The following is a 20,887-nucleotide window of genomic DNA, read 5'->3' on the forward strand; positions in this document are numbered from 1 at the left end:
TTGGTTGGCTGGTTTATTTGGACACACACAAAAATTCCAGATGGGCATTTATAATCTCCACAAGGACAGGGGACAGGCACTGAATAATCTCACTTTGTATTATGTTCCGTTTTTCAAAAAGAAAGTAGTTACAATGGCTATATGATAATGAGGACATCCTCTATAAAACAGTCAGTTCCAGAACAGATGCATGTGAACACAACTATTACGAATCAGATAATATTCAGTTTTCTAGGGGGGGCCTCATGTAAAAGACCTTATAGTTATAGTACTGTGATTCAAAAGTTTTTCCATAAAATAACCCCAATGAATAATTGTGTACATTTCATTTTGCACGCTAGGTTTACTTAAAGCCAATATGAAAATATGGAAAGTACATGATCATAATACATTGAAATAAGATTTCTCATATGGCTTGTGGGAACATTATTAAACAATAACATTCCACATGATGCAGATTCATAAAAATTTCAGGGATTTAAAAACAAGGTCAAATGTATTCAGAGAAACAGTCTTCGCCAAGCAATAAAAGATGGAAAAGGGGAATGTAGCATACAGTTTAAGAAGATCCAGATGAGACTTTCTTTTTGAAATTGATCTTTTTCTAGATTCTGGTTCAGTGGAGCTGGGTCCTGCCAAATCACAGAGACGCTGTGGGCTCCCAAGTAGCTTTAAGAAAAAGGCAGAAAAATAACCGTTTGGTGAATATCATAAAAAAGCACAAGGTTTTAAAATTCTGAGCTCAAGTAAGCATGTACTTTAGAGAAAGTGAGTGATACACTCTAAGGAAAACACGACTACTTGGAATTACACATCTTAATAAAACTGATTTGGTATTCCTCTTGTCATTGAGTACACATTGGGTTCCCAGCTCCCCATCTGAGGACTGTCCTAGACAAATCAAATTTTCCAAGGGATTGTTTCAGAAAATTTTATAGCACAGAACTATAAAGCACTTGCATCTATGCTCTTTACTGAGAATGGCCTATAATTTACCTTCCCTGTACTCTCTTTGTCTCATTTTGCTGTCAAAGCTGGTTAGTTTCAAAAGCTGGACTGATCAAGTATACATGGAACATTCTCCAGGATAGATCATATGTTAAGGTACAAAACAAGTTTTAAATTTAAGATAACTGAAATCATTTCAAGCATCTTTTCTTTTTATTATGTTAGTCACCATACAGTACATCATTAGTTTTTGATGTAGTGTTCCATGATTCATTGTTTGAGTATAACACCCAGTGCTCCATGCAATACATGCCCTCCTTAATGCCCTTCACCGGGCTAGCCCATCCCCTCACCCCCCTCCCCTCTAAAACCCTCAGTTTGTTTCAAGCATCTTTTCTAACCTCATTGGCATGAAACTAGAAATTAAGTACAGGAAGAAAACTGGAAAATTCACAAATATGTGGAGATTAAACAACTGCTACCAAACAACTAATGGGTCAAAAAAGAAATCAAAAGAGAAATGAAAAAATACCTTGAGACAAAAAAAAAAAAAAAAAAAAAAAGAAAAGAAAAGGACGTATAACATCTCAACATTTATGGGATGCAGCAAAAGCAGTTTTAAGAGAAAAGTTCAAAGCAGTAAATGCCTACCTCAAAAAATAAGAAAAGTCTCAAATAAATAATCGAACGTTAAACTTTAAGGAACTAGAAAAAGAAGAACAGGTGAAGCCCAAAGTTAGCAGAAGTGAATAAGAAAGATTACGGAAGAAATAAATGAACAGAGGCTAAAAAATAATAGAAAAGACCAATGAAACTAAGAGTTGGTTCTTGGGAAAGATAAAATTGACACACCTTTGGCTAGACTCACCAAGAAAAAATCTCTGAAGATTTAAATAAATAAAATCAGAAATGAAAGAGATGTTACGACTAATACCACAGAAATAGAAAAGATCATAAGAGAATCCTATAAACAACTATATGCCAACAGACTGGACAACCCAGAAGAAATGAACACATTTCTAGATATATTCAACCTATGAAGACTGAATCATGAAGAAGAAGAGTATCAGAACTGCCCAATAACTAGTAAAGAGATTGAATCAGTAATCATAAACCTCCCAACTAACTAAAGTCCAGGACCAGATGGCCTCACCAATGTATTCTATCAAACATTCAAAGAAGAATTAATATCAATCCTTCTTAAACTCTTCCAAAAAATAGAAGAGGAGGGAACTCTCCCAAACTCATTTTAAAAGGCTAGCACTACGCTGATACCAAAACCTGACAAAGATACCACAAGTAAAGAAAATTATAGGCCAATATCCCTGATGAATACAGATGCAAAAATCTTCAACAAACTGTGATCAAACTAAATTTAACGATGTATTAAAAGGATCATACACCATAGGGGCGCCTGGGTGGCACAGCGGTTAAGCGTCTGCCTTCGGCTCAGGGCGTGATCCCGGCGTTATGGGATCGAGTCCCACATCGGGCTCCTCCGCTGGGAGCCTGCTTCTTCCTCTCCCACTCCCCCTGCTTGTGTTCCCTCTCTCGCTGGCTGTCTCTATCTCTGTCGAATAAATAAATAAAATCTTAAAAAAAAAAAAAAGGATCATACACCTAAACAAGTGGGATTTATTCCAGGGATGCAAAGATGGCTCAATGTTCACAAATCAGTGAAGTGATACACAACATTAACAAAATGAAGGGGAAAAAAAAGAAAGGTCATTTCAATAGATGCAGAAAAAGTATTTCGACAAAATTCCACATCCAATTACAATAAAAATTCTCCAAAAAGTGGGTGTAGAGGAAACACACCTCAACCCAATAAAGGCCACTTATTACAAACCCACAGCGAGCATCGTATTCGATGGTAAAAAAACTGAAAGCTTTTCCTCCAAGATCAGAAACAAGACAAGGATACCAATCTCGCCACTTTTATTCAATACAGTACTGTCAGTCCTAGCTACAGCAGTCAGGCAAGAAAAGAAATAAAAGGTATCCAAATTGGAAAGGAAGATGTAAAACTGTCACTATTTGCAGATGGCATGATATTATATATAGAAAACCCTACAGACTCTATAAAAAAACTGTTAGAACGATTGAATTCAGTGAAGTTGCAGGATACAAATCAACATACAAAAATCTGTTGCATTTCTATACACAAACTATCAGAAAGAGAAATCAAGAAAATAATCCTGTCTACAAAAGCATCAAAAATAATAAAAGGCCTTTCTGATCAGCCATCTGCTGTGGATCCACCGCCAAGATGCAGATTTTCGTGAAAACCCTTATGGGGAAGACTATCCCTCTCGTGGTTGAAACCTTGGACACGATAAGATATGTAAAGGCCAAGATTTAGGATAAGGAAGGAATTCTTCCTGATCAGCAGAGACTGATCTTGGCCAGCAAGCAACTGCAAGATGGACGTACTTTGTCTGACTACCATGTTCAAAAGGAGCCCACTCTTCAAATTGTGTTGAGACTTCATGGTGGTGCTGAGAAGAAAGGAAGAATAAGTCTTACGCTACTCCTGAGAAGAGTAAGCATAAGAGAAACGGCCAGTTAAACTGGCTGTTCTGAAATATTATAGGGTGGATGAGAATGGCAAAATCAGTCTCCTTCTTCAGGAGTGCCCTTCAGATGAATGTGGTGCTGGAGCTTTAATGGCCAGCCACTTCGACAGACGTTATTGTGGCAAATGTTGTCTGACCTACTGCTTCAACAAACTAGAAGGCAAGTAATTATATGTGGGTGAATAAAAGATATGAACTAACGTTTCAAAGAAATAATTAAATGCCTAGACATAAATTTAATCAAGGAGGTGAAAGATTGGAATACTGAAAACCACAAATGACACAAATAAGTGGAAAGATACTCTGTGCTCATGGATTGGAAGAATTAATACTGTTAAAATGTCCATACTACCCAAAGCAATCTATAGATTTAACACTATCTCTATCAAATTTTCAATGTATTTTTCACAGAAATAGCACAAAGAAACCTGAAATTTGTATGGATCCTCAAAAGACCTTTGGAATAGCCAGAGCAATCTTGACAAAGAAGAACAAAGCAGGAGGCATCACACTCCCTGATTAAAAATTATATTACAGAGCTATAGTAATTAAAACAGCATGGTACTACCATAAAAATAGACACATTAATCAAAAAGTACAGAATAGACAGCCTAGAAATAAACCTATACATATATGTCAAATAATTTACAACAAAGGAGGCAAGAATATACACTAGGGAAAGGACAGTCCCTTCAACAAATGGTGCTTGAATAACTGGACAGCCACCAAGCCAAAGAATGAAAATGGACCCCTATCTTATACCATACACAAAAATTAACTCAAGATGGACTGAAGACTTGAATTTAAGACCTGACACCATAAAACTCCTAGAAGAAAACAAGCAGTAAGCTCTCTGACACGAGTCTTGGCGAGAATTTTTTTTAATCTGACACCAAAAGCAAAAATAATCATTGGGACTACATCAAACTAAAAAGCTTCTGCACAGCAAAGGAACCGCTGTCAAAATGAAAAGGTCACCTACTAAAAGTATTTGCAAGTCATGTATCTGATAAGTGGTTAATATCCAAAATACATAAAGAACTCATACAACTCAATAAAAAAAGCAAAAAACCAGATAATCTGATTTTTTAAAATGGGCAGAGGACCTAGATAGACATTTTTCCAAAGCAGACATACAGATAGATGGCCAACAGACACATGAAAAGATGTTCAGCATCAATAATCATCCAGGAAATGCAAATCAAAACCACCAATGAGGTATCACCTCACACCTGTTACAATACCTATCAAAAGACTAGAAAAAAACAAGTGTTGGCAAGGAGAAAAAAGGACCATCCTGCACAATTGATGGAAATGTAAATTGGTGCATCCACTATGGAAAACAACATGGAGGTTCCTCAAACCATAGAAAATAGATTGCCATATGATCCATCAGTTCCATTTCTGGATATTTACCTGAAGAAAATGAAAACACTAAGTCAAAAAGATTATGCACCCCCATGTTCACTGGAGCATGATTTCAACAGCTAAAATATGGAAACAACCTAAGTGTCTCTCAATGGATAAATGGATAAAGAACATGTGATATATACAATGGAATATTACTCATCTATAAAAAAGAATGAAATCTTGCTATTTGTGACAACATAGATGAACCTAGAGGGCATTATGCTAAGTGAAATAAGTCAGACAGAGAAAAAGAAATACTGTATGATTTCTCTTATAGGTGGAATCTTGAAAAAACAGACAAAAAACCAAGCTCATAGTTACAGAAAATGGATTGGTGGTTGCCAGAGGTGAGGGGCAGAAAGATGGAAAAAAAAATGGATGAAAGGGGTCAAAAGGTAAAACAATTTTTAGAAAATTGAAACATGCGTTGTGAAGTATTCCCTTTCTATACTCTGGGAAGATCACATATTATTAGAATTACCCATTCCTTAAATGTTGGTATAACATTGTTTTTAAAGTTAAATGGGGCCAGTGGGTTTTTTTTTTTAATGGAAAGATTAACTACTGATTCAATTTCTTGAAGATTCTAGAACTATGTAGGTCCTCAATTTCTTCTGGAGCTAGCTTGTTAAAGGCTGTGTTATTTCCTAGGAATTTATCTATTTTAAGTTTTCAAATTTATTGGCCTCAGTGGCCTTAATACCTTCTTTAATTTCTTTAATGTTTGTAATATCTATAGTTACATGTGTATTTTCATTCTTATTTCTACTTACTTGTTTTTACCTATTCTGGAATTTCTTGATTGTTTTTATCAAGAGTTTCTCAATTTCCTTAGTCTTTTCAGAGCCCTGGCACTTTTCACTTTATTGATCTAGTATATTTTGCTTTTTTCCACATTACTTTCTGCTTTAATCCTTATTTTTCCTCTTTTCTACTTTCTTTGAATTTAATCTGCTCTTCTTTTCCCAGCTACCTAACTCAGAAAATTAGAATATTAATTTTAGGCTTCCAATTTTTTTAAAATATAATCATGTTAAGCTATAAATACCCTACTATGTACTGCTTTGGCTACATTCTACAAGTTTTCATGTATAGAATTTTCATAACTGTTCAGTTCTAATTATTTTTTTATTTCCATGTGGTAGAAATCTTTACAGAACATTTCAATTTGAGGCTAATTAATTCAGGAAAAGATTGGGTTAAGTGTATCGGAACAGACTTCCTATCACTATGTCCATTATTTTCAAAGTAATTCATACTCACAGGAAAAGGTATATTAAGTAGGAAAAGTTATATCTTAAGGGGCACTCTTCTTTCCCTTCCTCCTTCCACATTTCTTTCGTACCCCAGAAACTGGGAACTTCTGTCTTGGAGGTATAGCGATGAAGCTGACACTTTTCTCCCCCCATTTTATTTTTTTTGACATTGAAAGAGTCAAGTCTCCATCATTCCTCTCTCTCCCTTCCCCTCCCTCTCCTTCTGTTCCTCTGTCTCCTGTCTCTGCCCTCCTCTATCCTCCCTCCCACCTCTGCCCTGTATCCAAGTGAAGTGGCCGGGCCTAAGTGCCTCCAGCTGTCCCATCTCTTGCTAGAAATGCAGGTGCATTTCGGAGGGATAGATGGGGAGAATCTCACTTTCTCTTGCGATCTCATTACAGTCTCCAGTCTAACTTTACCAGTAATAAATTAGACGACATATTTGAGTTCCCACATTGATCCTGGGCTTATTTCTCAGTTGTTTCCAAATCTGGAAGGAAAGGACACTGAGTGATCACGCTTCTGAAGAACCCTCAACAACTACTTGAAGAAAGGCAAGGCATGCTGAACCTCAGCTTCTTCCAGTGGGGGTGAGGGTTGTTGTGCTGTCAGGGGCAGGGGTGTCACAGTCTGACAAAGATCAGGGAACTCCGGTGCACGTGCATGGCTCAGTCAGTTAAGCATATGCCTTCAGCTCAGGTCATGATCCCAGGGTCCTGGGATGGAGCCCACGATGGGCTCCCTACTCAGCGGGGAGCCTGCTTCTCCCTCCCCCTGCTCATGTGCGTTCTCTCTCTCTCCCCCCTCTCAAATAAATAAATAAATAAATAAATAAATAAATAAATAAAATCTTAAATGAAAAAAAGATTAGGGAACTCCTTCTGAAGCAGAACCACGGGAGAGAGGAAAGGAAGCAAGGTGAACTTGTGATTACTGTTCGTTTTTTGGGAAAGCGGAAACAGAAAAGAGAATGCCATTTGAAAAACAAAATGTCCTGTCTTTGATGAATAGGCACACAGCGCCTATGGCAGAGTGACAAATCACAAAGAGAACAGGGAAATAACACACCAAGCGTTCAAACTCCGAAAGGCTAAACAAACATCCTGGGTGCCTAGTGGTTTTCTTTGTGTGCACAGACGGCACATTTTGGTTTCCAGGTTACCAACCTCCCCAAATGATTGGTTGTCATAGTGAGTGGAGTAACCTGGCCCCCATCGTCGGCTGGGCTCCATGGGGCCACATCGCCTGGACAAGCCACTCACGTGCTGGTGTTTAACTGCCGCCTTGCCCTGGAAGAGCATCTGGGGGAAGCTAGACAAATCTATGAAAAAGGGGAAAACATAACGGATTTCCTGCGCAGTGGTAAATGAATTCTTATTGAAAATACATCTGGACACCTATGAGCCCGTGCGCAATGTATTTACTTTGCATTCAGGCAGCGAGTGGATCTGAGCGGGAACGACAGGTGGCTGCTGTGCACAAAACACCTGCTTTGCAGCTATCCCGTCTGCAGGCCCACCTGTGGTTCAGTCGTAACTCATCGAGCGCTCGTTCTAATGTAGGCACTGCAGTGTCAGGTAGTGGGGGGGGCACACAGGAGCAGTGGACGCCAACACATATTTGAGGATACGAGAAGTGTGTACTTTGTCATACAGTGAAATAGTCGGTGGGACGGGACGTACAAGTAATTGCTAAATGGTGGAATTTAGAGAATTTAGTGGTTTAAGGAAGCGGAACTGTAAAGGAGGAGGACTTTGACAGCAGAGACAGCTGTCCTCAGAACGCCTGGGTTCACACGGCAGCCCTGCTACTGACGAGGACTTTGGGCAAGTAGATTCTCATGGAGCCTCAGTTTCCCCATCTGGAAACTGGGCATGGTATTATCTTCCTGGGAGAGTTGGTAAATAAACGAACACGAAGTGCTGGCTGTGTCTGGCGTATTGGGATCCCTGCTCGACTCTGCTAAGGGGAACGGCCCGTGGGGATATAGCGGGGGAGGGGGGTCTGAACAGAGCAGGGTCAGCCAGATGGACTGAGGGTGATCCTGGGGAATGATGGGAAGTGAGAATGATGACAGAAGGACCTAGAAACTGGGCAGAGTAATTCAGACTTGATGAGAGAGGCAACAGGAGCCATTAGAGCCTGAAAAAAACCTGTTAAGAGTGGTGATTTATGAGCCTAAATTCAGAAAGACAAAAGGAAGCAAACAGGCAGGCAGCAGACAGGGAGCTGGGCTAGGACTGGTGCACTACTCGAGCAGGAGGTCATGAGACCAGCTATTTTCAGCCTCCACAGAGTTCTTTTCCTTACGATAGCAATAAGCAGCCAAATATTTGTCTAGCCCTTTATACTTACAGAGTATTTATACAAACTTTATTGCATTTTGAACCTTTGGAATATTACTACTATGCAGAGATTTTAAAAAATTGTAAGTTCAGAGTTAAACGGTTTAGCTACTACAGCCTTGCTGGGAGCGAGAGAGAGAGGATCCAAACCCTGACTCTTCAACTCAGGCTCAGGAAGGGGTAGGTGAGCCAGCATGGAAAGGGGCTCCCAGCATCATCTGCACTGCAATAGCAAAGTATGGTAATAAGAGTGCTGCGGGAAAGGTGATGGGTTTGGGGTCAGAGGGACTAGCACTAGGACTCTTTCTCTGGGACCTCAGACAAATCATTTGACCCTCTGGAACCTTAGTTTCTTTGTGGGAGGGAAAATTCCCTTTTCCTGGCATTATATCTCTATGGGCAGGAATATCTAATGGAATAATTCTGGACCTCTTTCCTCTCTTTCTCTCCCCTCCTTCCGATGGGGGGGAGTCTGATCTGACTGGTGGATTTAGAAGGGGCTGAGCGTGTGTAACCAGTCCCTTCTTCTTTCTTCCCCTTAAAGATGTGCTTATTCAGAGAAAGCCCATCTTGAGTCCCTAGGTGTACACTTAACAAGGGTAGGGCCAGGTCCCCAAGGGAGGGCCACTGCTGTCTGGGTGGTGACAAACTAGTCTAGTCTCACTTGCTTCCAAAGCAGTATTGGGTTCGCCAACCTAGGAGTGGTCAGGTATTAAAGCTGACCCTTCATTCTCATTGCCTGAGGCTGTGATGGGGAAAAGAAATAACATTCTTCACTGGGAAAAGTTGATATAGAACATCAAAGAACTACTAAAGAGTATTAAAGATAATGTATGTGATATTTTGTGATATGTGATAAGAGGATTAAAGATAATATAAGTGCTAGGCATATAGAAGGTAAGGGAAAAAAGGATTATTATTGTGTGCTCATAGATTTTCTTAACCAGCAATTGAATCCGGATCATTCCTTCATTTCTAGAAATGCAGAGTCAGAACTTTTCATTGTTCATTACAGTCAACTCTTATTAAAACGACACCAAGTGGCATTTCAAATTAAGCTTTTGAGAAACTGATGAGCAGCGAATACTACTTAAAATAAATGAATCATCAATGAAGGAATTTTGTTACTCTGGGTTTGTTGTTGTTTGGTCATAGGTACCAAAAACAAAGGCAATGAACAAGTTCAGAAATACAAAAATGTTGATCACTTTTCTTTCTGGTTATTTGAAAGAAAGCAGAGAAATTCTTATCTGAAGTACCTCCTCAAAGCCATGAACGAGCACACTGGGTGGCTATCATGAGCTGGACAACTTTACCTTCTCGCAGGGGTCATGGTGTTTGCGATATGAGGCCCAAGAAGGAATGGGGCAAAGGGATTCCTTTTACTAGTCAGAGATGAGTAATGATTTTGGGGGGTGGGGGTGGATAGCGTACAACCTGAGTATAAAATCACTTTGAAATCCAATTTTGGCAAAGGGGAATAAACACATATCTGCATAAACAGTATCTAAGGGAGCGGAATGAAATCAGCCTGGGGCTCAGTCAAATGCCTGCAGCTTAAATTATCAATGACTTTGCATCAGTGAGCACCAATCAATCTGTCCTCACCCAGGCTCTCAACACATGCATGCACACCCCAGCCCTAAAGATACTGCCGATTACTGGACACCATGTGGTCCCAAGTAAGTGTTAGCAGGTGATCGGCAAACATTTTCTGAGTGCTGCCTGTAGGCAAGACACCGTGTTCAGACACTGCCCCCCGCCTCCTGGCAAGCACGGTGGCATTCTTCATGCCTCCCTACCTCTTTCATTATTTTGATGGCTTCCACCCGGTGCTGGGGTGGGGGATAAAGGAGCACACGGTGATAGAGGGACTGGAGCACGGGCTTCATGGAGTCCACTGACCCTACCAGCCGGACCAGCTCGGCCGCGATGTAATAAATGGTCCGAGCCACGGGCCCGCTCAGGGCTGGCGCGGTGGACGAGCAGCCCGACCCCCGGCCGTGGTCAGAAACTCCTGGAGACGCAGAGTCTGACTCGACGCCGGAGCCAGCACTGCTGCTGTGAGCAGAGGTGATGCTTTTATCGTGGATTGGATTCCCCAGGATCACGATGAGAGCAGGGCAAAGGCTTTTCCTGGGAAGACACAGGAGGAAAAATAGGTTTTGCTAACAAGGCAGAAGGATAAAGTGCAAATACAGTCCTGAGGGTAAATACCAGATGCCACAAAAATGACTAATCAGAGTTGGGTTCTTTACTGCTTCTCTTTTTGGCGACATCCTGCCCCCGTTTTCCATGTCTCTCCATCACTTCTAGGTATACGAACAGAGTCGTTCTCCTCATAGCTCAAGGCAGAATTAACTAAATAAAAATACTAAATAAAAATAACTAAAAAAATAAATTAAAAAAATAAAAATATCAAGAGAAGTATTAAGAAACCATCTTATGTAAAGAAACTGACTCAAAATGCTTAATGGCTTAGTTAGAAAGTTTCATTTTACTTTAAACACCAAAATTATTTCTACTTCTAATTTGAGAAGTTAATTTAAAATTCTGACACATATAGTGTCACATATCGTTCGACTTCCTCCGTGTGGAAAAGCCCAGGAACCCAGAGAAACTAGCTGGCTGCCTGTGGGCCCTGTCACCCGGGGGACTCTCTGGCTATAATTAAGTGACTAGTCTTCCAGTTGAGATGGAGAATGTACCAGTGAAGGGCTAAGAATAACATTCACTAGCTCTGCCCCCGCCCCCAGCCCCGTGCAACTTCCTGGTGCCTTCGTATACTTTTAGGATAAACGAATAACCTAGAAAATATCTCCTAGCTCCTGAGTCTCACGAGCCTATGGTGCCAACAAAGCACGAGAGGCCCTTGGAGGCCTATTTTGTGAAGATCATCATAAGCTTCTCTCTGTATTTCGATCCAGTGCATGTGAGCAAAGCCAATTCCCTACTTTCTCTCTAAAGCCTTAGCACACACATGAGGTGACCAGTCGACCACGGATGCCACGGGAAGGGACCCGGGCGCGGAGCTGGAAGGGGAGAACCGTGGGGTCGGTGTGGGGGGGAGCATGTGGCTGGGTGCTCACCAGATCAGGTCTGTGAAGCCTCGGTGCAGGTGCATGGCGGAGGACGAGCTGCTGAGCACGGACAGGACACATTCCAAGTACAGGAGTTGCAGCTGCTGCTGGTCACTGGGGAACAAAACCAACACACGACGCATGCAAAGTGAAGGCAGAATTAAGGAAGTGACAGGTGGGAAACACGTGGAAAAATGTTCAGCGTGAGAGAAGTGTTCATGGGCGGGGGGGGGGCTAGCATGACGGGTGGAATTGCATGCCCGAAAATTTCTCTGTGGAAGATCGAACCCCTGGAATCTCGGCATGTGCCCTGATGGGAGATCGGGTCTCTTACACAGGTAATCAAGTTAAAGTGATGTCATCTGGGTGGGTCCTAGCCCAAGCTGACGGATGTCCACGTAAAATGGGGAACACTGGAAACAGACACGCACAGACAGTGGACAATGGAAAAGACAAAAGGAGAAGATGGCCGTCTGCAAACCAAGGAGAGCGGTGTGGAACGGATCCTCCCCTGAAGGCCTGGGAAGGAACCAACGCTGACATCCTGATCTCGGACTTCCAGCCTCCGGAACTGGAAGGAGATACGTGTCTGTTACGGAAGCCACCCAGTCTATGGGACTTTGTTACCGCAACCCTAGCAAACTGATACAGTTCGGGGGAGGTTTTTTAAATGAACAAACTTTGTTTTTTAGAACCGTTTCAGATGTATAGAAAAACTGAGCATGGAAGAGAGTTACTGTGTTCCACCCCGCCCAGCACAGAGGGTTTATCCTGCTCATAACAGCTCACATTAGTAGACGCATTTGCTACCATTCAAGAACCAATACTGATATATCATTATCAATTAAATTCCACGGTTTATTCCAGAAACGTTCAAACTCTTAATGTGTTCAACTGTCTAAACTTTTCAAAAGACCACTAATCATATTATCTTTTAAATGGTCAACACTTTACTAACTTGCATTTGAATTTCTTTTTTGAAGACAACATGGTTTTTCAATGGACAAATTATTTTTCTCGGATTATTATTATGAGATTAATCCATAGAGCCAGATTAAAAAAACAGACAACTTCATGGGATGCGTGTTCTCCTACCCAGGCTGAGTTTTCTGCCGAACCCACCAGAAAGTATTAAACTCCAGGTGGGTGGTAAGTGACCGACAGGAATAAGGAAGAATTTAATATTCGAGCACACATTTATGACAAATACATAATAAATACTTCTAAGAGAATTTATTCAGGAGTCCTATATGTTCCAAAAAAGGAGGAACTTGTCTTGAAAAATCATTTTTGGCTGTGTCTCTTTTCTCCTCACTTAAATAAATACCAAAAGGAAGTTTAATGCCCTTAACAGTTCAAATAACTCCCAGGAGAAGGGGGTGGACGGGAGAGGCAAGACCAGTGACAGGCAGACTAGAAACTTAAGGAGACAGGAAGGAAGAAGAGAAAAGTTAACACCGGACTGTCCCAAAGCCCAGGAGATGACACGCATCCACTGCCGAACTGAGAAAGTTTGCACAGACGCAAGATGAAGGATCGCAAGATGGGGGGGCTGAGGGTCCCCTGTTTAAGTGTTATGTTAGATTCTGCGGCAATAGGTCTCTGTAAAATTGACCTCAAGCTCTAAACTGGTTCGCAACGTACAGCCCAAGGGCAAAACCCTGCCCACGGCCCCATGAACTGAAAATGATTTTTGTGTTTTTAAAGGGTTGTAAAACAATAACAGGAATGAACAGAGAACAGAAGCAGTATGTGGCCCTTCACGGAAGAAGTCTGCTGACTCATACTCTGTGATGCTCTCCCTTGTCCAAAGAGAACTGCACAATGATTCAAATAATGCCATTATTCTGGAAAGGGGAATTCCACGGGGTGCCTGGGTGGCTCAGTCGGTTAAGTGTCTGCCTTCGGCTCAGGTCATGATCTCAGGGTCCTGGGACTGAGCCCTGCATTGGGATCTCTGCTCATCATGGAGCCTGCTTCTCCCTCTCCCTCTGCCTGCCGCTCCCCTGCTGTGTGCACTCTGTCAAGTAAATAAGTACAATCTTTCAAGGAAAAAAAAAGGAAATTCCACTTATATTTGGATGTACTATACCACACCTGCTGAGGGGGGGAAGAAGAGGTGGGTAAAGGCTGAGTTTCCACAAAAATTATTACTATGTGCCAAGAGGAAGGTGGTGGTTGGAGGAAGAATAAGAAAGGGAAGACATACTTAGCCATTTTGGGGCCAGGTAAGGACTTTACACTTCTATACTCCTACGCCCACAGACTTCCCTACACTTTTGAGCGAGGCATCGTTCCTGATCAGAAACAGCATATTCTTCTGGGACTAGAGAAACAAGGAAGCAAGTAGATAAAGCATTGTATAGGAACTGCTACAAATGAGAAATTTAACACAAGGTTCTATGAGAGCATATTGGGAGTGGCATCTAATCCTTAGAGAGATCCAGAAAGAATTTCTAAGGAAAAGCCATCTTCATGGAGACCTAAAGTTCAAGTAGGAGTCTTGCAGGGCAGTGTTAGGGAGAGGGTGGTGGTGGTCTGTGGTTGGAACAGAGTGTAAGGATACCATTGGCAAGAGGTGGGACTGGGGAAGTGGCAAGGGCCGGATCAGGAAGGGTTTGGGAGGACTTGTCTGGACCTTATTCTGCAGGTAGGAGAGTGACAGTACCAAATTTATATTTTAGAACAATCATTCTGGATGCTGTAGAAATGAACAGATCGGAGAAGGCAAAACAGAAGGGTCGCAACTCCAATAAGCCACGTTTTGAAAAAGTTCTGAAAAGGACCATCTCCACTATAGTCTCAGACTAATCTTTCTGACCAATCGCTGGACTCACTATTAAGAAAAATAGTTATTGGGGTGCCTGGGTGGCTAAGTCGGTTAAACATCTGCCTTAGGCTCAGGTCATGATCTTGGGGTCCTAGGATTGAGCCCCACCTCGAGCTCTCTGCTCGGCAGGGAGTCTGCTTCTCCCTCTCCCTCTGTCCCTCCCCCTGCTCATGCTGTCTCTCAGATAAATAAAATCTTAAAAAGGAAAAAAGAAAAATAATGATTAAATGCCCCAATTCAAAAATGTCTGTCTTTCAAACTGTCAGTCTCGCACCACAAAACTAAAAGAACTATAGACGATAAAAATTCTCAGTTTCTGAAACTGGAAAGGAACCCACAGAAAAGCTACGAGCAGCCGAGTTCCCTCTGAATACCTGCAGAGTACGCCACAGCAATACTGAACCCCAAGTCATCAGACCCGATGACAGAGAGGATGCATTGCCAAGGTAACTGGCCTGGAAGTCTCCTTGGAGACCAAACGCAGCAGCTTTTCTGTGGGCCGCAGCAGTGTGGAAAAACCGGTGCTCATAGCCTTGCATGAGTCATGTCACTAAGAGCTGTCTGAAATGTAAGCAGCTTCCACACGGGCCCCTCACGAGATACACATACGCATGTGCAGCACATGTGTGCAGTTCTCATTCGTCTGACTGAAGACAGACAAATATGTGAAAAGTACAGGGGGGTGAGAAGCCAAGAAACCAGCCAACTCTTTCAAAACACATGAGGAAAAATCTGCCGACATGGAGGGTGGCGAGTCCCTTGGCCCGGTCTTCTGTTTGAGCATTTCATGGCTGGCAGGTTGAGTCGCTTCTGGTCTCATTCTCTGCTCATCTCTGAATTTCTTCCCGGGCTCAAGATCCATGAAGAACGACTCTCGTAAGTAGACCAGTGGGCCATGAAAGCTGAGGAGCCCCCATCCTGACAAGTTGCCTGCAAGGGTAATCTGGCAGCACGTTCTGGATCTCTGGCGTTCTTAGAATTTTGTTTGATGATGAATCATTTGGACCTTACCTCCCTTTGAGATAATTTGAATTTAGGTAGCAAAAGGAGAGAGGGACTTTTAAGTAATTGTGTAAGAAGTGGAATGAAATCAAACCCGTGATAGGAACACCTGGCCTTGCCTCATTGCTTCTGAGAATGCTTTGGCGTACGCTCCTCTCTGACATTCGGCACTGGGAGGAGAGGGAAGTGGGGAGAGGCTGACAGGAGCCCAATGGGCAGAGAATGAATAAATATCTTTCTAAGCCCAATTATCCTTCCAAAAACTCCTGAATTTAAAAAGCATCATGTAACTCAGCATGCCTAATATAGCGTTCTATTAATAACACATCTCTAAGGCATGTGAGTTGTTCTGCGTACCTGGATGAATTTTGTGACTCCTCCCGGGAGACTGAGTATATCATGACTACATACCCTTACAGAGAGAAAGCCCTATGAGGTATGTGGGCCCTGATTTTTGGAAACGGCTATTGCGGAGAAGCACTGTGGTGTGATTTCAGAGGAAGAAGATATTTAGAAGGTGGGAGAGGTGTCAAGTTTAGCTAATAGAAATAAAAGGAGTTTGGGTAGGAAATTCAGAAGAAATTGTAAAAGGTGTGAAAACTGAACATGAAGAATAAAGAGAACCACCAGATTGAAAGCAGTCAAGAGCATGGTACCATCTGACCAGGTGGCCTTACAGGTGTCCTGTTTAAGCTAGTGATTATGCATGCTGCACCCCAGCTTCCTTAGCAACAGAACCATCATCTTAGGGAAATGGAATCATGATGGGAAAGACCATACTCAAACACAGTGAGCAGTCTCCAGGGGCAGAATGATGACTGGGGAATTGCATTGAAAAACCAAGCAAGACCATGGGAATTCTATAAAAGCCATTAAGCTCTATAACAACATGCCTAAAGCCATCTTTGAGCTAATGTCCAATGAGAAATCCTAGAAAAACATGTACGTGTCACATGAATTACTTTTCCTGTTTAACACCTATTTCCAAGTCATATGGTTCAGAAATGTTTTCATTTTTTTTCATGACTGATAGAAATCTATGCCCTTTAGTCTGTAGTATGCGTACAGATGCATTTGCAATGTATGTTTGTGCTGTGTATCTTCCTAATAATCTACAAATGTCTGGTGTAAGAAGTTCAGTGTCCCAAACTGCATCATAGACCAGAAGTAGCACTGACAATTCTAAAAGTAAGCAAGCGATTTTAGAATATATAGCAAATATTTATTATATGTTAGGCACTGTGCAGTTAAAAAAATTCCATTTATCCCAAAACTTCCTAGAAGATACCAGTACTGAAAGTCTACAATAATTACAACAGGCGTAACCTCGGACTGTCCCAGGTACACTAGGTCATATGGTCACTCTACAGATGGCAGTCCCTACAGCTGATGTTAGAGACGTGCAGGCTTTAAAGAGCCATGAACTTGAAGGCCTTACTGCACCTAGCTGAAGACTCTTCTGACCAATGAACAACGGTATGTTTTAAATCTATCATTCATAGACCTACAGATTTGTTCTGACTTATCTTGGGGGCTAGTTTTCAATTATTAATGGCATAACTATCTTGAGTTTTTCTAGTACTTAAAACCTTAGTCTTCTCTTAGCACACTACTCAGGAAAAAAAAATGTGTAGCTTTTTTTTCCCCCTTGCCTGCAAGGTAATGAACATAGCCTTTATATTTTTCAAAGTCTTGATGGTCTTTGTTTTATTCCCTGATAATGCTAAGACCTGGGGGGTGGGGGATGGAGAAGAAGCATCTTTGACAGCTGGCAACTGCCTAGTTGCTACCAGCTAGCCGGGGTGCTCCCCTGGCGAACACAAACGACTTCACAGAATGTTAATATCAGCTGAGGACTCTCCACAACGGGGACAGAACAAGACGAAAGCCAATCTACAAACTGGCCTGAACAGAGATTTAAAAAAGGAATCCTGGGGCGCCTGGGTAGCACAGTCGTTAAGCGTCTGCCTTCAGCTCAGGGCGTGATCCCGGCGTTATGGGATCGAGCCCCATATCAGGCTCCTCTGCTATGAGCCTGCTTCTTCCTCTCCCACTCCCCCTGCTTGTGTTCCCTCTCTCGCTGTCTCTGTCTCTGTCGAATAAATAAATAAAATCTTTAAAAAAAATAAAAAAGGAATCCTGTGCAACCACTAAAATGACCAAATATCATCCTCATCTGTGAATGACTCCTGTTTCTCCTACAATGACAGCCCCTTATCTGTTCCTCCCATCAGCTAAATGAAAATGAAGATGTCCCATCCAGGGAATGCCCCTACTTTCTGACAGCACCCAATCCTTGAACAGACCCTCAGTTCCTTTCACCCACTCCAAATCACCTAACTCTGGCTCAAATCTGTAACAATCCCTCCTAACATCCTTTGCATGGATACCCTGGCTTCCCCAGAGTGTACAGGCTCCCTCACTATTACAAGTTGATAAACCAAATTCTCTTAGCCTCAGGTAATCTTTGGCTATTGGGAATCAACTATCTTTTAAGTAAATTTTCTCACTGGATTCTTACAAAAACCCTAATATATTTTATATCACTATTATTATATTATATACAAATAATAATAAATAACATATTAATTATTTTATAGGATACAATTTACAGGGTTGAGAGCTCTTCCCAAAGTCAAGAGGCAGTAACGGGCCAAACAGGGGTTTTACCCAGCTAATGCAACAAAGATAATGTAGTTGAGCCAATAGTGATTAAACACCATATATGATTATATCTTAGGAGAAAACCAGCCAATGAGAAACATCCCCCAGCTCTGATATAACAACTGGCTCTGCTATGAGGGAGTAGAACTAGGCAGGGGTGGGGAGGAACGGGCACTAGAAGAAATCTAAACCCTGGCCATGGATGAGTAGAGTGAATATATAACTTATCCCAGCCAGGACACTGGTAGGAGTGAGGCAGGGTGATTACAATCATACAGAACAGGCACAACCTGGAACTGTCCCAAGGTAATCAGGTCACATGGAGACTCCATAGATGGGGTCACTGTAGTTGGTGTTAGAGTCCTGAGGTTAGGATCACAATCTGAGTCCCAGGCCTACTGCCCTAACTCTCCATGGTCAGAGGAGATGGGGACCTGAGCAAAGAACAGGAGAAGCCAACTACACACGCTATCTGCTTTTAGATATATGCCTTCTGAGGAAAAAAAATGTTCTGCCTAGGGTCCAGGGGTGAGAGAAACTTGAGGGTGGGGCTGGGGAAGAAGCGCTTTTCCTTTTCACTTAGACTACCTATGAATTAAATAGGTCTCTTCATTGTTTAAGTGCCTAAGAGGAAGGGAGCTTAATTTGGTCAAAATGGGCTGGTGACCTAGAGGAATGATGGATACACTGATATAGAAACCATGGGCCAAAAACTCTGAAGAGTCATTCTAAGCTTAGCTTTCAAAAATCCTAAGTTTATTAAAAACACAAACAAAAACAAAACTAACAAGTTTCTGCAACTTTTCCAGCAACGTGAGAGACCTCACTGTTTCAACTAGATTATGTCCCCCAACTTATGACTACATAGGCAATACTATAAGTAAAAGTTTTCTGAATTATCAAATATTCTAGTTACTAGCAAATGATAGTGTCTTTCATAACTCAAAGGGTATTTCAGAATCTTATTGTGTTGTGGATTTTGCAATTAACTATATATGTAGCTGGTAGGACTTTTCATCTCATCTTGGAAAGTCTAGACCTTTTATGATTTGGCTTTACTACAGATGCATAAATTAATAAGTTAACTTACTGCATGGAGAGTTGGAGCTGTGGATATCATCTATATGATCTAATATCGAGGATTAAACTGGTATGCAAAAAATGAGTATATAAAAGAGCAATGTGTTCTTTTCAAAAATATGCATGTGAACTCACAGGCTCGGGAAATGTTGGAAGAAATATAGAAAGACCACAGAGTCCGTCCTTGCCATTAACAGAGGTCAGTGAGAAGACTCATTTAGAGTCACACAGCTGGGACATGCCCAGGTTACTTCAAATAGCTTTGTCAACTACCTCTTGGCCAACAATCTTGTCACTCAGCTCCATGCTAGAGGGATTAAGTCTTCTTTGTAAGCTACTGTTTTCCCATTTCTCATGCGAAAATTATATCCTTCAGTCATGGTATTTGGTAATGTGGGCTTGCCCAAAGTCACTGAATAGATTTCTCAGGAATAACAGGTGAATACCAATGGGGGTAACCATTGTCCCTATAATCTGCAATTGTAAGTGATGCTGTAGACAAGAGTTATCTCAGAAATAGACCACCGGCGAACAAGAACACCAGTGTTGAAGGCACTTACTTGATGGCGGCTTGCAGCTTCTCACACAGAACAGTGAGCACAGAGACAAGGTCATCACAGAGGGACTCAACTGTCGACCCTTCAAACAGAAGAGGTTACAAGCATTAGACATTGGCAGAGGGCACTAGAAGCTTCCTCAACAGTCCTTCCCATCCTCTGCTCTTAATGTTTTCAGGACTGAAAAGAAGGTTTTCAGATGCTGAGCCTTCCTTAGGCCACTAAAATGATCCTAGAAAATATAATTATTCATTTCTACAGTAATGAATATTGAAAGAACACTTCAGAAATACGGTTCAGAAAATGATATATTGTTTACTATTATATATAAAACTCATTCACACTTAACAAAAAGAGATTTCACTAATTTAAGAAACAACACAATTGACAACAATCGTCTCAATATTTAGGCCAGTAGACTACAAATGTATCCCTTATTCTGACCTTTGGAATTTCTGGATCTTTTGAGCAGATTTGAGTTGTATCACGGAGATAAAATGTGGCAGCGTGGAAGAAAGATGGGCTTTTCAAACTAAGGAACTAGGGAAAAAGGGCAAAATAACTTCGTCACCATCTTTACTACTTTGCCTATTTTCCCAGCATCCTCGGGTCACACAGTTGCTAACAGAGCAACGACCAAAGCCAGAAGAAAGAATTTTCCCTCTAAACATGTTCACGTCCAGAAACTAGGAACAAAACTCCCACAGAAGCACTGAAAGTATTGGAGAAAGGGTGAAATTTAGAATCTGGTCAGGTACTGGTCCACAACTTGCTGACCACGTGAGCCTGGGTAAGCTTCAGTTCTCCCTTTGGTGGAATGGGGGAAAAATAATCCCATTCTCACAGAATTGTTGGGCTCAGTGAAGTAACAAGTGGAAGCATTTGTTCTTCTTATAACAAACACCTTTAAAGATCTATACAACTGTGGCTACTTGATGAATGTAGAGATTTAAAAAAATGGCCATGAGATCAAGGAAGATGGAGAAAAAATGGCAAGAGCGGAAGACAGAAAATGACAGTAAAGTCAGAGGAGGGCGGGAAAGAGAAACGGCTAATCCTGCGAATTTATGATCTTCCATGCAGAAACAAACCTGAGAAATGATAAGGTACAATAAGACACCACTAAAAATAAGTAAAAA

The 20,887-nt window shown here is 41.6% G+C and overlaps 1 protein-coding gene and 1 pseudogene across 4 annotated transcripts in view; one reads left to right on the forward strand and one right to left on the reverse strand.

The window, feature by feature from the left end:
* Positions 1 to 20,887, reverse strand: part of ARFGEF3 (ARFGEF family member 3) — a 166,723-nt gene that overhangs the window by 66,155 nt on the left and 79,681 nt on the right. For all 4 annotated transcript variants that reach the window (XM_057311016.1, XM_026504890.4, XM_057311015.1 and 1 more), the window contains 4 exons: positions 19,752 to 19,830; positions 11,625 to 11,729; positions 10,338 to 10,671; positions 557 to 669 (listed from right to left, as the gene is read on the reverse strand). In XM_057311016.1, coding sequence (XP_057166999.1) covers positions 557 to 669; positions 10,338 to 10,671; positions 11,625 to 11,729; positions 19,752 to 19,830 — 631 coding nt within the window. The remainder of the gene's footprint in view (positions 1 to 556; positions 670 to 10,337; positions 10,672 to 11,624; positions 11,730 to 19,751; positions 19,831 to 20,887) is intronic.
* Positions 3,218 to 3,692, forward strand: LOC113259489 (ubiquitin-40S ribosomal protein S27a-like; annotated as a pseudogene).

Source organism: Ursus arctos, unplaced genomic scaffold, assembly GCF_023065955.2.
Source record: "Ursus arctos isolate Adak ecotype North America unplaced genomic scaffold, UrsArc2.0 scaffold_13, whole genome shotgun sequence".
NCBI classification, from domain to species: Eukaryota; Metazoa; Chordata; class Mammalia; order Carnivora; family Ursidae; genus Ursus; species Ursus arctos.